The 14180-nt window shown below is 41.1% G+C and overlaps 1 protein-coding gene across 1 annotated transcript; it reads right to left on the bottom strand.

Moving 5' to 3' along the window:
* Positions 1-1612: 1612 nt before the first annotated feature.
* LOC113904823 (olfactory receptor 56A4-like) lies at positions 1613-2578 on the bottom strand. Its single transcript, XM_027561912.1, has one exon. It carries the CDS (start codon positions 2552-2554, stop codon positions 1613-1615), a length of 942 nt encoding a protein of 313 aa, XP_027417713.1. The 5' UTR covers positions 2555-2578.
* Positions 2579-14180: the final 11602 nt, after the last annotated feature.

Below are 14180 nucleotides of genomic sequence, written 5' to 3'. Positions count from 1 at the left end.
CAGTGGTCATGTGTGGATGTGAGAGTTGGACTGTGAAGAAAGCTGAGCGCCGAAGAATTGATGCTTTTGAACTGTGATGTTGGAGAAGACTCTTGAGAGTCCCTTGGACTGCAAGGAGATCCAACCAGTCCATCCTAAAGATCAGTCCTGGGTGTTCATTGGAAGGACTGATGCTGAAGCTGAAACTCCAATACTTTGGCCACCTCATGCGAAGAGTTGACTCACTGGATAAGACCCTGATGCTAGGAGGGATTGGGGGCAGGAGGAGAAGGGGACGACAGAGGATGAGATGGCTGGATGCCATCACTGACTCAATGGATGTGCGTCTGAGTGAACTCTGGGAGTTGGTGATGGACAGGGAGGCCTGGTGTGCTGTGATTCATGGGGTCGCAAAGAGTCTGACACGACTGCGTGACTGAACTGAACTGAATTTACATGAAATGTCCACTTGGTAGTTGGATGTATCTAAACTTTGAATATTGTTCCATTTTATTTTCTAAAATTTTGTTTAATGTTTTGGATCTATGTCTTGAAGGATATCTATTAATTTTTTATATAATGTGTTTGTCTGATTTTGGCACAAAAATAAATGTGTTCTCACAGTATATGTTGAATAGTATCTCCTCTCCTTCATTTTTTCTGGAAGTCTTTGTAGAATTGGTTTATTTCTTCTAAACACAAAATACATACTGCATGATTCCTTTCATATGAAATTCTACAATATGAGAAACTAATGCATACTTTAAAGCAACCAATGCTTGCTTAAGGCAAGGGGTAGAGTAAGGTATCAACTGCAAATGTGTATGAGGCAACATTTTTCAGTAATGAAAATAGACTTTTTCTTGATTTTTATGCTTGTTAAGATGATACACATTTTGTAAAACTCATTGTATGGAAAGTACCTTATTGCATATAAATAATGCTTTAATAAACTTGATAAAAATGCATGTTTTTATGAGTAAAGTTAATGTACTGGGAATTTTAAAAGGCACACAAATGAAGAAAGCCAATTTGCAAGTTAAACATTAAAATATTATTACACACATCACCGTTATTTTTTTTTAAAACTGGGCATTTAATACCCAAAACAGAAATAGATGATTAGAAGTCTTAGAATGAAAAATTTTCTTTGCATCCCATATACTAGTATTCTGTCATTCTCAGCTTTGTCACCCAGACTTGCGAAAACTTTGTCACAGAGATCCAGCAATTCAGTGCCAGGCATTTAAAGAATTTGTGTAAGTAACCTGAGTAAGGGGCTTCCCTGCTGGCTCAGATAATAAAGAATCTGTCTGCAGTGTGGGAGACCTGGGTTCAACACCTGGGTCAGGAAGATTCCTTGGAGAAAGGCATGTCCACCCTACTCTAATATTCTTGCCTGGAGAATTCTATGGACAGAGAAGCCTGGCGGGCTGTAGTCCATGGGTTCACAAAAGAGTTGGACACTACTAAGCGACTAACATTTTCACTTCCAACTTGAGGTGAGGCTGCACATCAGAAAAGAGGCATGGCAGGGACTAGCTTTGGCTCAAGTGGAAGACACTGCTGTTTGATGAAATTATTGCCTGTTAGCAATTTCTGTTCCCAATTTAGGCCTTTCACATTTTACCTCTTATAACCTCCTGATCATTTTCTGGATTCCCTGCTTTATCTCCTTGGTTCTCACACCATAAACTATGGGGTTCAGAGCTGGGGGGATGAGGTGGTGCAGAATGTTGAGCAGGATGGGGACGTCTGGGGGAATCCTCTTCCTGGCCAGGTTAGTGATGACCAGGACCAGCAGGACTGTGCTGAAGAAGAGGATGAGGATGAAGTGGGAACCACAGGTGCTCAGGGCCTTGGCAGCAGCTCCCTCAGCTTTAATCCTTAGAACAGCTTTCAGGATAAAAGAGTAGGAGATAATGATAAGAATGAGGTCAGAGCCCAGTAGGGTCCAGCCTGCCACAAACTGGTAGAGCTGATTGAAGGTGATGTCATCACAGGAGAGTTTGGACACAGACAGATTAGTGCAGATGCAGTTCTTGATGATGTTCTCTGCACAATATCTGAGTCTGGCAGAAAGGATTGGAACTGGGAGTGAAGCAAGGGCATTCCGGGCCACTACAAAAATGGTGGCTCTGGCCACAAATTGGTTAGTGATGATAGATGGGTAGTGCAGAGGCTTGCAGATGGCCACATAGCGGTCATAGGCCATGACCATGAATGTGCAGGACTCCATGGTCAAGAAACTGTTCATGATGAACATCTGAAGAAAGCAGGGAAAAAACCCAATAGACCTGAGGTCAAACCAGAAGATGGCTAGAACCTTGGGGATGACGGTGAGACAGAGCACCATGTCCAGCAGGGAGAGGAGGCTGAGCAGGTAGTACATGGGCTCATGCAGAGAGGCCTCCAGCCAGATGGTGATGAGGAGGGTGGCGTTGGCCCCCAGAGCCAGGAGCAAAAGGAGACTGAGGGGCAGGGACAGCCAGTGCTGCCAGCTCTGGTAGTTAGGGAAGCAGATGAGGATGAATTCGGAGACTGGGGGAGCGGAGTAGTTGCTGTGTGATGCCATGCAGCATATCCTGATCACACTGGAAATCCAGAGTCCTTAAAATGTAGAACAGATTGTAGCACCATGGGAAGTGTATGTTATAATTGTAGTAAAACTTGGGTTTTCACTAGAGCTCTGAAACTGCCTCATTGATGATTTCAAGTCATCATCACTGTTAATCACTGCTGACATTTAACTAAAAACTTGCCATGCATGTGGTATCATGCCAAATACTTTATATTCATTATATCACTTCCTCTTTTAAAAACACGTAAAAGCAACTAATATTGTTATTTTCATAGATAATGAAGGGAACAAGGAAAGGGAGGCTGAGCACTTTGATCAAAATTGGAAAGCTAGAACATGAGCCACATTCCCTGGTGGCTCAGATGGTAAAGAATCTGCCTGTAATTCAGGAGACTTGGGGTCAATCCCTGAAGAAAAAAGAATGGCAACCCACTCCAGCATTCTTGCCTGGAGAACTCCATGAGCAGAGGAGCCTGGTGGGCTATAGTTCATGGTGTCACAGAGTCGGACATGACTGAGTGACTAACACACACACACACACACACATACACAAGCACACACACACACACACACACACACACACACACACACACACACGTGGCAAAGCCAAACTGAAAACCAGGGAATGTGATTCCAGAGCCTGTGCTTTCAGTCCCTGTACAAGATTTAGCCTCATTCAGCACAATTTCTTAATTCAGCTTTTCCTTCCCTCAGAGTTTACAAGGAAGAGAGCTCTGTTCAGCTGATTCTAAAGGAGCCGAGCCCTCTACTCCATACAATTGGACAGGGACTGACTTCAGGATTTTTTATTTTCAGTATTCAGGAAATATTGGATTAGAGGTGGAGCAGCCGTTTGCACCATCCCAGGACAACAATTTAGTCCAGCTCCAAAGGGGATTTCACTTCAAGGCATAATGTTTATCATTCTCTTATTGGATTAACTGCTATTGCTTCTCTTTGTGAAATTTCAAGAGTGCTTTATTAGATTTGGGTCGTTTAGAAAAGACTGTGAATTTCCTATTCTCGTGATAGAGACAGTATCGCAAGGTACACCAGGAGGTTACCAAAGGTGAAATAGAAGTTTTCAATAGTGAGTGAGTAAGTTTTCAGCATATAAACTCAAATAGGGCTTGCTTACCTGGTAAGCAAAATTATCCATGAATCCTTGTGACCAGGATCCAGTTATTTCAGCATATGGAATCTGTGTTCTGAAAATTTACCTGCTGTGATTCTAGTTGGGATTTTTTTTCTTGGTGTTGGGTTCTGGCTTAACTCCCTCACTGCTACACAAAGAGCAGACTGACCAACACTAAGAAGAATGACAACAATGACTACAGCAACTGAAGACCGGGAAAGAGCCGGGGAGTTGTGGAGGGATGAGAGAAGCAGCCCAGGAGACATATAATCAGTAGATTTGGGGCTACTGATTCTGCTCATGTATCCCACCTGACCAGCCTCCTCCAGGAGAGTGAAGTGTGTATGAGAAGGTATCAGATGCTGGTTGCCAGGGAAGGAAATGAAGGGTTTTTCTTGATCCAAAGACTTTCACTTGGAATATCCTAGACTTTCCAAATACAGATTATGCAATAAACACACACAACTTTCTACTCAGTGTAGGACTTTAGGAAACCAAAGATTCAGGGGCTCAAGGGTCAAATCTGGGGTAGGGACAGCTATGTATTAGCTCAGTTCTGTATTTCCATTTGCGATTAGAGAAATTATTCTCAGTATGAATCAGAGAAATAAGGAGGATAGAAAACATACCAATCTCTTCTAAAAACCCTTCTCCTCATTAATCAAGTTCTAGATCCTCAGAGTGACTCAAACTATTTGAAAAGTCAAGAAAATGATCAGTGCCTTTTCAGACCTGATCTTGTTTGGCATACAGATGTATAACGTGGATTAAGTAAAAATGATTATTTTCAGGGAGACTAACTAATAGAGAAAACTTGACTTATAAACATATATAACACATGTTATAATTGTGGTTATAGTAAAAATGATCTTTCAAGCAGTGGGAAAGAGACAAAAGTACAAGTGAATGAAGCAATGTTCTGTAGTTGAAAATTTGAGTTCCAACTCTGGCTCTTATACTCATTATATGACCCTGAAGGCTATTTAAACTCTTTGGTACCTAATTTTCTCATATGTAAAACAGATAAATGATACTTAGCTTTGCTGTTGTTGTGGGGACAGAAAGGATTATTTCCCAAGATCCTATTAGCCCAGGGACATAAGAAGCTTAAAGCATCTGAAGAGGACACATAAAGTGGTTATATTCATCTGGGGAGAGGGGAGGGTTACTCTTGTAGGCAATGGCCTACAAGAGAAGAAAGGTCTGCCTAGGTGGATATTCAGTAATGATTAATGATGAGGTATTAGGGGCTGGTAGATCCTAAGGTCTTTAGGGGGAGGAGGTAGGTGAGCAGAGTATCAGGAGACAAGGTTTAAATGTGTGTAGGAGCATATGCAGCCATTCACAGCCCACCTGGCAGTAGGCATTGTCAGGTACATCCTAAGGAATCAACAGAGAGTTTGACATAGGGAAGTGCCGTGCTACAGATGGGACAAAGGAGAATAACACACTAGCCTTTTAGAGAATCCTGAAGAGTCCAAAGGAAAAGTGGTCAGTATCTGAACACAGGCAGGGGGCTGGAGAAGGAAGGGTATATTAATATTTGAGGGGTGAGGACACCTAGATTTAGTGTAAAGAAGGCTGAAGACACAGAGAAACGAATCAAGAACATCATCAAAAGTCTTTTAACAGACACAGGGAAGAAATGTCCTTTTCAGACCTCATATAACACTGATATAGTATTGCAATATACTTTTAGTCCCATCTTAGAATCCTTTTAAATTCCTCAATAGCTGGGAACATTTTTTCTCTATATACATATATTCTCCTCAATGAAACTCAAGCCTCTTAATATGAGAAATGAGGGCTTGTTGGCCATCTGGGGCATTGCTTTGATCTTCAATACTCCAATTTCATTAATTACTCCACTAATTCCATTAGTTATGCTCACAGACTAATATTTACGAAGGAGTGGTCATAGTGGTTCCTTATTCCAAGTGCTAAAGAACAAGACATGATCCCTGACCATGAAATGTTGAGAGTCTGGAAAGAACAGACAAGTCTTAAATAACCCAAATGATAACAGAAGGTCTGAACCTAGCTATGATTGCCTAGAAACAGAGTGATCACCTTGGCTCACAGATGGATTTAGACAAGAGAAGAAAGGCAGGTCCTGACCCAGCCAGGCACACCACCTTGGTCTTCTAGCCGTGATATGGATGGGAGCTTTGAGTCTACAGTTGTTTGGGGTCAACAACTTTGTATGGCCACGGGATCTAAGTGTGTTGGCAGAATCGACATCTATATCAGGCCCTATTGAAAGTTTTCATCTCCTTTTCATTCCAGGCTCCTGGACTCACCTTTCTTCATTGTCTCCTTCTTACAATTTTCCTGGCCTCAACTTGGGACTTACCAGCTTCCGAAGTTTGCACTGCCTCTATTTCTGGTTGTTGGAAAAAGGACCCGAACTGGCCTCTTCAAAGGCTCTAGAGGCTGATTTTATGGCCTCTGGCTCCTCTGTGCTCCTTCCATCCCCGTTACTTTCAATGGTTGGTGCCCTTGTTAGACACCTGGATCCTGAGGCCCTATGGTCTATTTCCCAGGAGAGTATATTGTCAAAGACTTAATTCAGCACTGTAAACAGAGTGAGAGAGATCAAAGGCTCTTGGGGAGTCTGAATAAAGGAAAAACACCCTGAGAAAAGAAGGGTAAGAAAACTGAGTGATGAGAATCTTCTTGGGAAAAATTTCTATGGTTGCACCAGTAGGGAAGGAACTGAATAAATTACCCTCAGAGGGAGATGACAAAGTGACATCCCTAGTAATCAAAGGAGCAGGGGCCTCCAAACAGCTTGGACTGTGGGCAACTGTGGGGGCCAGGAAGTCAGAAATGTTCTTTACAGGGAGGAAGGACTCATTTCCTCTTATAATGGTGTGAAATAACCTTCAGTGTGCAACACGAGAAAGTGACACTAAGTAGCAAATATCTGCCCTCTAAAATTTTGTTAGCTTTATTCATGTAATTATTTTCTCTCCTTCTGGATTTATCTGGACAGATAATTAAGCTGGTTACCTGTAATTTATCTACCTGAGTTCAAAACACGTACTAGATTATACAAAGTAATTGATTGATCTTGAAAGTATGTTTTAATGGTGACCCACTTTGGAGGAAGAGAGTATGAAAAAACCAAGATAGTCTTGGGGTCACAGTCAAGAGCAGAATAATTTACCTGAGATTCTTATGAAACAAAGGAGGAGAGAATAAAGGAGAAAATGGGTGAAACAGAGAGGAAAAGAGCTCTGGAAAATAACAAAAGAAGAGAAGAAAAAGACAGGGAGGGGAAGGAAGACAGTTTATAAGAAAGAAAAAAGCACAAAGATAGTGAATTAATGTTTTCATATGCATATATAATTGAATGAAAAAAGTCAGTAAAATAATTACTCTTTTCAATGTTTTAGATAATGAAACAGAAATGTAGGGAGTTTAAATTAATTGCTTATTTTGTGTAGCTGGCAATAGCCTAGCCTATCCAGAATATTAAACCTGGCTTCCATACTTAAAATCCAAGTTTTTTTTACACTGAAAGTGAATGTCAGGAAGTTCTTTCTCAAGAGTATGTGGCATACTGACCAATCTGTCACTCAGTAGAGTGTAGGAAGAATCAGCCATGGTGATCATTACAACGTGTATTATTTGGTGAACTAAGCAGTCCTTTTCTCTAAGAAAAGAAAATTGATGCAAAAGGAATATGAAGCGATGACACTAAGCAAGGCAGTATTATCCCACAACAGGAAAAAAAAAATCTCAGAAATATCTTCTCACTGATATTAGTTGCCTGGATAAATGTACAGAACTCCTCAGACATCTCTTAAGTCAGCAGAGTACCTAAAGTCAGGCAGCCTATTCTCACCTCAGCTGTGAGGAAACAAGATACTGAGACCCATAAATACCACCACCTCTCCCCCTTTTGGCTCAATCTACAGATAAATCAATATTTACTTTTACAGGAGTTAGCTCAGGTCTTGGGAAACTCTCAGCCTAATTCTCAAATAGGACACAGTTCTTAATTCTATTATAAACATCCAAGCAAATGCAAATTCAGTTATTTTGTTGAGGAAATCCATCAAGTTCTGTCTTCCTTAGATATTAACTCCTCTAGTGCCCCTTCCCAATTATATCCAACAGCAGTGTCTTCTGACAGACAACAAACTCTGGAAACCCAAAGAGAATCCTCATTTGCTTGAATTAAATGTTGAACTCCTGATGTCACCCTGGCAAAATGGCAAAGCAGGTCTCCGGAGAATATTTAGATGGTCCTGGGCTGGGGGCTGGGTCTGGGGAGGAATTCAAATCCCTGTACCCGGTCTGCTGAACTTCTGTCTCTGATACGCAGTTTGCCCATACTCCACCCAGTGCCTTCTCTTCCTTCCTACCACAGGTGAGGGGGATGATGGGAAACATGGAAGGGATCTAAATGTGTCCCTCTGCTTCTCTCTCTTCTGTCTAAAACAAACATGGGGAATTATTTAATGAAGCATCTGGAAAAAGTAAACAAGAAGTAGATCAGGCTGTAGGACAGACAGTGTCTCAGTGAGACCAGAAGAGCCATAAACATATTTGGAGGTTCCTACCACTTCTCACCATTTTAATGCCATGGTTGGGTTTTAGCTTGGCAATTGGTATATATAAATGACAGAGACAAGGCTAACTTTCCCAAGCAGAGTTCGTTTTCCTCCTAAATACAAGTCAATTTACACATTCCAGGCATACTTGCAGTTGCACGTGTGCTCAGTGCATCTGACTCTTTGCAACCCTATGGACTATAGCCCACCAAGCTCCTCTGTTCATGGGATAGTCCAGGCAAGAATACTGGTGTGGATTGACATGCCCTCCTCCAGGGGATCTCCCTGACCCAGGGATCGAACCCTTGGGTCCTGTCCCCTGCATTATAGGCAGATTCTTTACCCACTGAGCAAATTGGGAAGCTCATACTTGCAGTTGTGTGGGGCTTTATGACTAAGTCTGGCCAAGGGAATGGCATGCATCTCTTCCAGGAATGGCTTTTACAACCTCCTCGATGTCCTCTGCATTCGTCTCTTCCTTCTCCTCTGGCTCATTGCAGATAATTCACTGGAAGATACAAATCCATAGAAAATAGTGGAACCACACAGTGAACAAGGCTAGGACCCTGAATGATTGGAAGGAAGAGAGCTTTCACCTTTCACATACACTGAATTTGATGTCATTAAAAAGTATAAAATTGCATTGTGCTAATTCACTGGTAAATTGGAATTGTTTGTTTTGACAGCTGTCAAGTTATGTTGCAGTGGTAAAGAATCTGCTGGTCAGTACAGGAGGTGCAAAAGACGTGGATTTGATCCCTGGGTTGGGAAGATATCCTGGAGAAGGAACTGGCAACCCACTCCAGTATTCTTGCCTGGAAAATCCCATAGACAGAGAGGCCTGTTGGGCTACAGTCTATGGGGTCCAAAGAACATGCCTGAGTGACATGCCTGACTGAACACACACACACACACACACACACACACACACACACACACACACACGTTGGTAATTCTAGGGGAAAGGTTTAAAGAACTCAAAATAATAGTGTGTGTTTGCAGTTGTTGATTTAATTTGATAAGTTGTTATGAGTAATAAATGAGCTTAACAGAAAGTTACCTGGTTTCCAAGAAGAAATTAATCACAATAGATAAAGTTTGTAAATATAAAGTCTTGAAGAATGTTCCTAGTACTTGGGAAGTCAAAGGTTAAGAGAAAGATTTAGAATGTCTTTGAGTAGCAAAGACTCATAGAAAATGACCCTGAGAAAAGACTAGATTATGTGAATCGTTGTCCTCTCATCTGATAGCCTTATATAGACAACATTATGTAGAAAAGCAGTTGCTTGGGGAAAGCAAAAATACATAAAAAAGGAAAGAAAGTTTACCTAAGATAAATCTTGTTAAAAATTTAAGGGGATTCATTGCTAAAGGAACATGATCTAGGCTTTTAAAAAGTTTTTGATTAAAAATTAAAACAATCATTGATTTTAATATTTGACAGACACAAAACAGTCTCCAAATGCAATATCTGCGAAATAAGTCACACATTCCAGTGCCTGCTTCATATAAGGCAGTGGGGAAACATTAAAGAAGACACAACCCCCCAGATGCAGAAAAAGGACATGGAAAGCAACGGCCAGGAGAGTTTCTCCCAGAATCATATAAAGTGGGAGGTCAAGAGAACTTACCCAACTGTTAGGAGATAAAAGCATTGCAGTGCCTGCCCCCAAAGTATTTCAGAATTACCACTGACAAGTTCCTGCTAAATGTATTACATGCTTCAGTTCAACTGGGAATCTTTCTGGTTTATGCTCCACTATTAGATGTATGGTAGGAGGAGGGAGATGACTCATCCAAGAGGAACTACATCAGGACTTGATGGAGATGACCACACACCCCTGGAGACCTTGGACTTTCTGAGGATACAGTGCCTAGGTGAGGGTTCTGGTAGTCTCATTTGGGAAGAGGTTATATATGCTTTACATGTGAGGGTCTCTCATATCATTTTTCTTGTTATTCGGTCACTAACTAACTCTTTGCGACTAATTAAGATCTAACTCTTTGCGACCCAATGGATTGCCGCACACTAGGCTTTCTTGTCCTCCACCATCTCCCAGAGTCCACTCAAATCCCTGTCCATTGAATCAGTAATGCCATCCAACCATCTCATGCTCTGCTTCCCCCTTCTCCTCTCACCCTCAAGCTTTCCCAGCCTCACACTCTTTTCCAATGAGTCTGCTCTTCGAAACAGGTGCCCCAAATATTGAAACTTCAGCATCAGTCCTTCCAATGAATATTCAGGGTTGATTTCCTTTAGGATTGACTAGTTTGACCTTATTTCTCTTAAGAAATAAATATTTAATCACCAGACCTCTCCAGCTAGATTTATGTAAAGATTCTGGCCAAGGGAATGCAGAAAAAATGGTGTAAATCTCTCTTAAATTGAATCCCTAAAATATCTTACAAAATCCTGCTCACTCTCCCCCTTTATTTGCCTGACATATTCAGAAGCACCAGTGGCAGTCTGTAATGGATTAGAACATGGAGTCAACTAATCAAAGAAGCATGGGTCTCTAAATGCTGACATGAAACAAAGCCCTCACGTATTGGAATGGTATGTGGATGAGAATAAACTTTAATTGTTAAGTGTGTTAAGTTACTGTGATATCTTTGATGGAGAAATCAACTTTACTTACACTGAGCAATTCATTATATGTTGGGTTATACAGTGGTCTGCCTTTGCTATTTATAATATGGACCATGAAAAAGTCCAGAAAACTGCAAAACTATCCAGTTGAAGTCTAACAATGCAACTCACTCTTCAAAAATGTAATAGGAAAAGCAGATTTATGTAGCAGATATGCCTAACCTACTCTTGACTCTGGCCACTATTAATTAAATGATCATTAGGAATTTATCATTTTGGTTAATTATCTAATTGCCAAGGTTAAAAATGATGATAAGTCATGGGCTGTTTTGAACATAATCTTTCTTAAAGTAGCTTGTTTCTTGGTAACTGTCTGTTCAGTTCAGCTCAGTTCAGTCGCTCAGTCGAGTCCGACTCCTTGCGACCCCATGAATCCCAGCACACCAGGCCTCCCTGTCCATCACCAACTCCCGGAGTTCACTCAGATTCATGTCCATCGAGTCAGTTATGCCATCCAGCCATCTCATCCTCTGTCATTCCCTTCTCCTCCTGCCCCCAATCCATCCCAGCATCAGAGTATTTTCCAATGAGTCAACTCTTCACATGAGGTGGCCAAAGTACTGGAGTCTGAGCTTTAGCATCATTCCTTCCAAAGAAATCCCAGGGCTGATCTCCCTCAGAATGAACTGGTTGGATCTCCTTGCAGTCCAAGGGACTCTGAAGAGTCTTCTCCAACACCACAGTTAAAAAACATCAATTCTTCGGCGCTCAGCCTTCTTCACAGTCCAACTCTCACATCCATACATGACCACAGGAAAAACCATAGCCTTGACTAGACGGACCTTTGTTGGTAAAGTAATGTCTCTGCTTTTCAATATGCTATCTAGGTTGGTCATAACTTTTCTTCCAAGGAGTAAGCGTCTTTTAATTTCATGGCTGCAATCACCATCTGCAGTGATTTTGGAGCCCAGAAAAATAAAGTCTGACACCGTTTCCACTGTTTCCCCATCTATTTCCCATGAAGTGATGGGACTGGATGCCATGATCTTTGTCTTCTGAATGTTGAGTTTTAAGCCAACTTTTTCACTCCCTACTTTCACTTTCATCAAGAGGCTTTTTAGTTCCTCTTCACTTTCTGCCATAAGGGTGGTGTCATCTGCATATCTGAGGTTCTTGATATTTCTCCCAGCAATCTTGATTCCATCTTGTGCTTCTTCCAGCCCAGCGTTTCTCATGATGTACTCTGCATATAAGTTAAATAAGCAGGGTGACAATATACAGTCTTGACATACTCCTTTTCCTATTTGGAACCAGTCTGTTGTTCCATGTCCATTTCTAACTGTTGCTTCCTGACCTGCATACAAATTTCTCAAGAGGCAGGTCAAGTGGTCTGGTATTCCCATCTCTTTCAGAGTTTTCCATAGTTTACTGTGATCCACATAGTCAAAGGCTTTGGCATAGTCAATCAAGCAGAAATAGATGTTTTTCTGGAACTCTCTTGCTTTTTCCATGATCCAGAGGATGTTGGCAATTTGATCTCTGGTTCCTCTGCCTTTTCTAAAACCAGCTTGAACCATCTGGAAGTTCACAGTTCACGTATTGCTGAAGCCTGGCTTGTAGAATTTTGAGCATTACTTTATTAGCATGTGAGATGAGTGCAATTGTGCGGTAGTTTGAGCATTCTTTGGCATTGCCTTTCTTTGGGATTGGAATGAAAACCGACCTTTTCCAGTTCTGTGGCCACTGCTGAGTTTTCCAAATTTGCTGGCATATTGAGTGCAGCATTTTCACAGCATCATCTTTCAGGATTTGAAATAGCTCAACTGGAATGCCATCACCTTCACTAGCTTTGTTCATAGTGATGCTTTCTAAGGCCCACTTGACTTCATATTCCAGGATGTCTGGCTCTAGGTGAGTGATCATACCATCGTGATTATCTTGGTTGTGAAGATCTTTTTTGTACAGTTCTTCTGTGTATTCTTGCCACCTCTTCTTAATATCTTCTGCTTCTGTTAGGTCCATATCATTTCTGTCCTTTATCGAGCCCATCTTTGCATGAAATGTTCCCTTGGTATCTCTAATTTTCTTGAAGAGATCTCTAGTCTTTCCCATTCTGTTGTTTTCCTCTATTTCTTTGCATTGATCACTGAGGAAGGCTTTCTTATCTCTTCTTGCTATTCTTTGGAACTCTGCATTCAGATGTTTATATCTTTCCTTTTCTCCTTTGCTTTTCACTTCTCTTCTTTTCACAGCTATTTGTAAGGCCTCCCCAGACAGCCATTTTGCTTTTCTGCGTGTCTTTTCCATGGGGATGGTCTTGGTCCCTGTCTCCTGTACAATGTCACGAACCTCCATCCATAGTTCATCAGGCGCTCTATCTATCAGATCTAGTCCCTTAAATCCATTTCTCACTTCCACTGTATAATCATAAGGGATTTGATTTAGGTCATACCTGAATGGTCTAGTGGTTTTCCCTACTTTCTTCAGTTTAAGTCTGAATTTGGCAATAAGGAGTTCATGATCTGTGAGCCACAGTCAGCTCCTGGTCTTTTTTTTTGTTGTTGTTGACTATATAGAGCTTGTCCATCTTTCGCTGCAAAGAATGTAATCAGTCTGATTTCAGTGTTGACCATCTAGTGATGTCCATGTGTAGAGTCTTCTCTTGTGTTGTTGGAAGAGGGTGTTTTCTCTGACCAGTGCATTTTCTTGGCAAAACTCTATTAGTCTTTGCCTTGCTTCATTCCATATTCCAAGGCCAAATTTGCCTGTTACTCCAGGTGTTTCTTGACTTCCTACTTTTGCATTCCAGTCCACTATAATGAAAAGGACATCTTTTTTGGGTGTTAGTTGTAAAAGGTCTTGTAGGTCTTCATAGAACCATTAAACTTCAGCTTCTTCAGCGTTACTGGTTGCTAATGTAACATCTTATAAAATGCTGAGATATATTCTATTTATGAAGACTTGACTCATGTCATTGATTTGATATTGACTTTTCAATGTCAGTGGAGAAAAGGAAATCAGAGTATAAATTGTCATATATATCTTTTGTTTTTTAAGTTAATCATTAAAATTCCCATTGGCTTATGATCATGAAGTACAGTATTTTCTTCTTTAAACTATCCACAGTCCTTCCCCTATTGTTGGAGATCCCAGAAATTTTGATTTCAAAGTTATCAGTCTCCTTTCAAACACCAAGCAGATTTAAGTGGAATCACTGCAGTCTTGCTATTCTGGTTGATAGCCACAAGGAGACACTGTTGAGTTGCCAGCAATGAAGCCTTTGATGGGTCCTTTTGGAGAGTTCTGACAAAATGTGGTCCACTGGAGAAGGGA

Source organism: Bos indicus x Bos taurus, chromosome 15, assembly GCF_003369695.1.
Source record: "Bos indicus x Bos taurus breed Angus x Brahman F1 hybrid chromosome 15, Bos_hybrid_MaternalHap_v2.0, whole genome shotgun sequence".
Taxonomy (NCBI): Eukaryota; Metazoa; Chordata; class Mammalia; order Artiodactyla; family Bovidae; genus Bos; species Bos indicus x Bos taurus.
The sequence above is the reverse complement of the archived record's forward strand: the minus strand, read 5'-3'. Positions and strand labels throughout refer to the sequence as shown.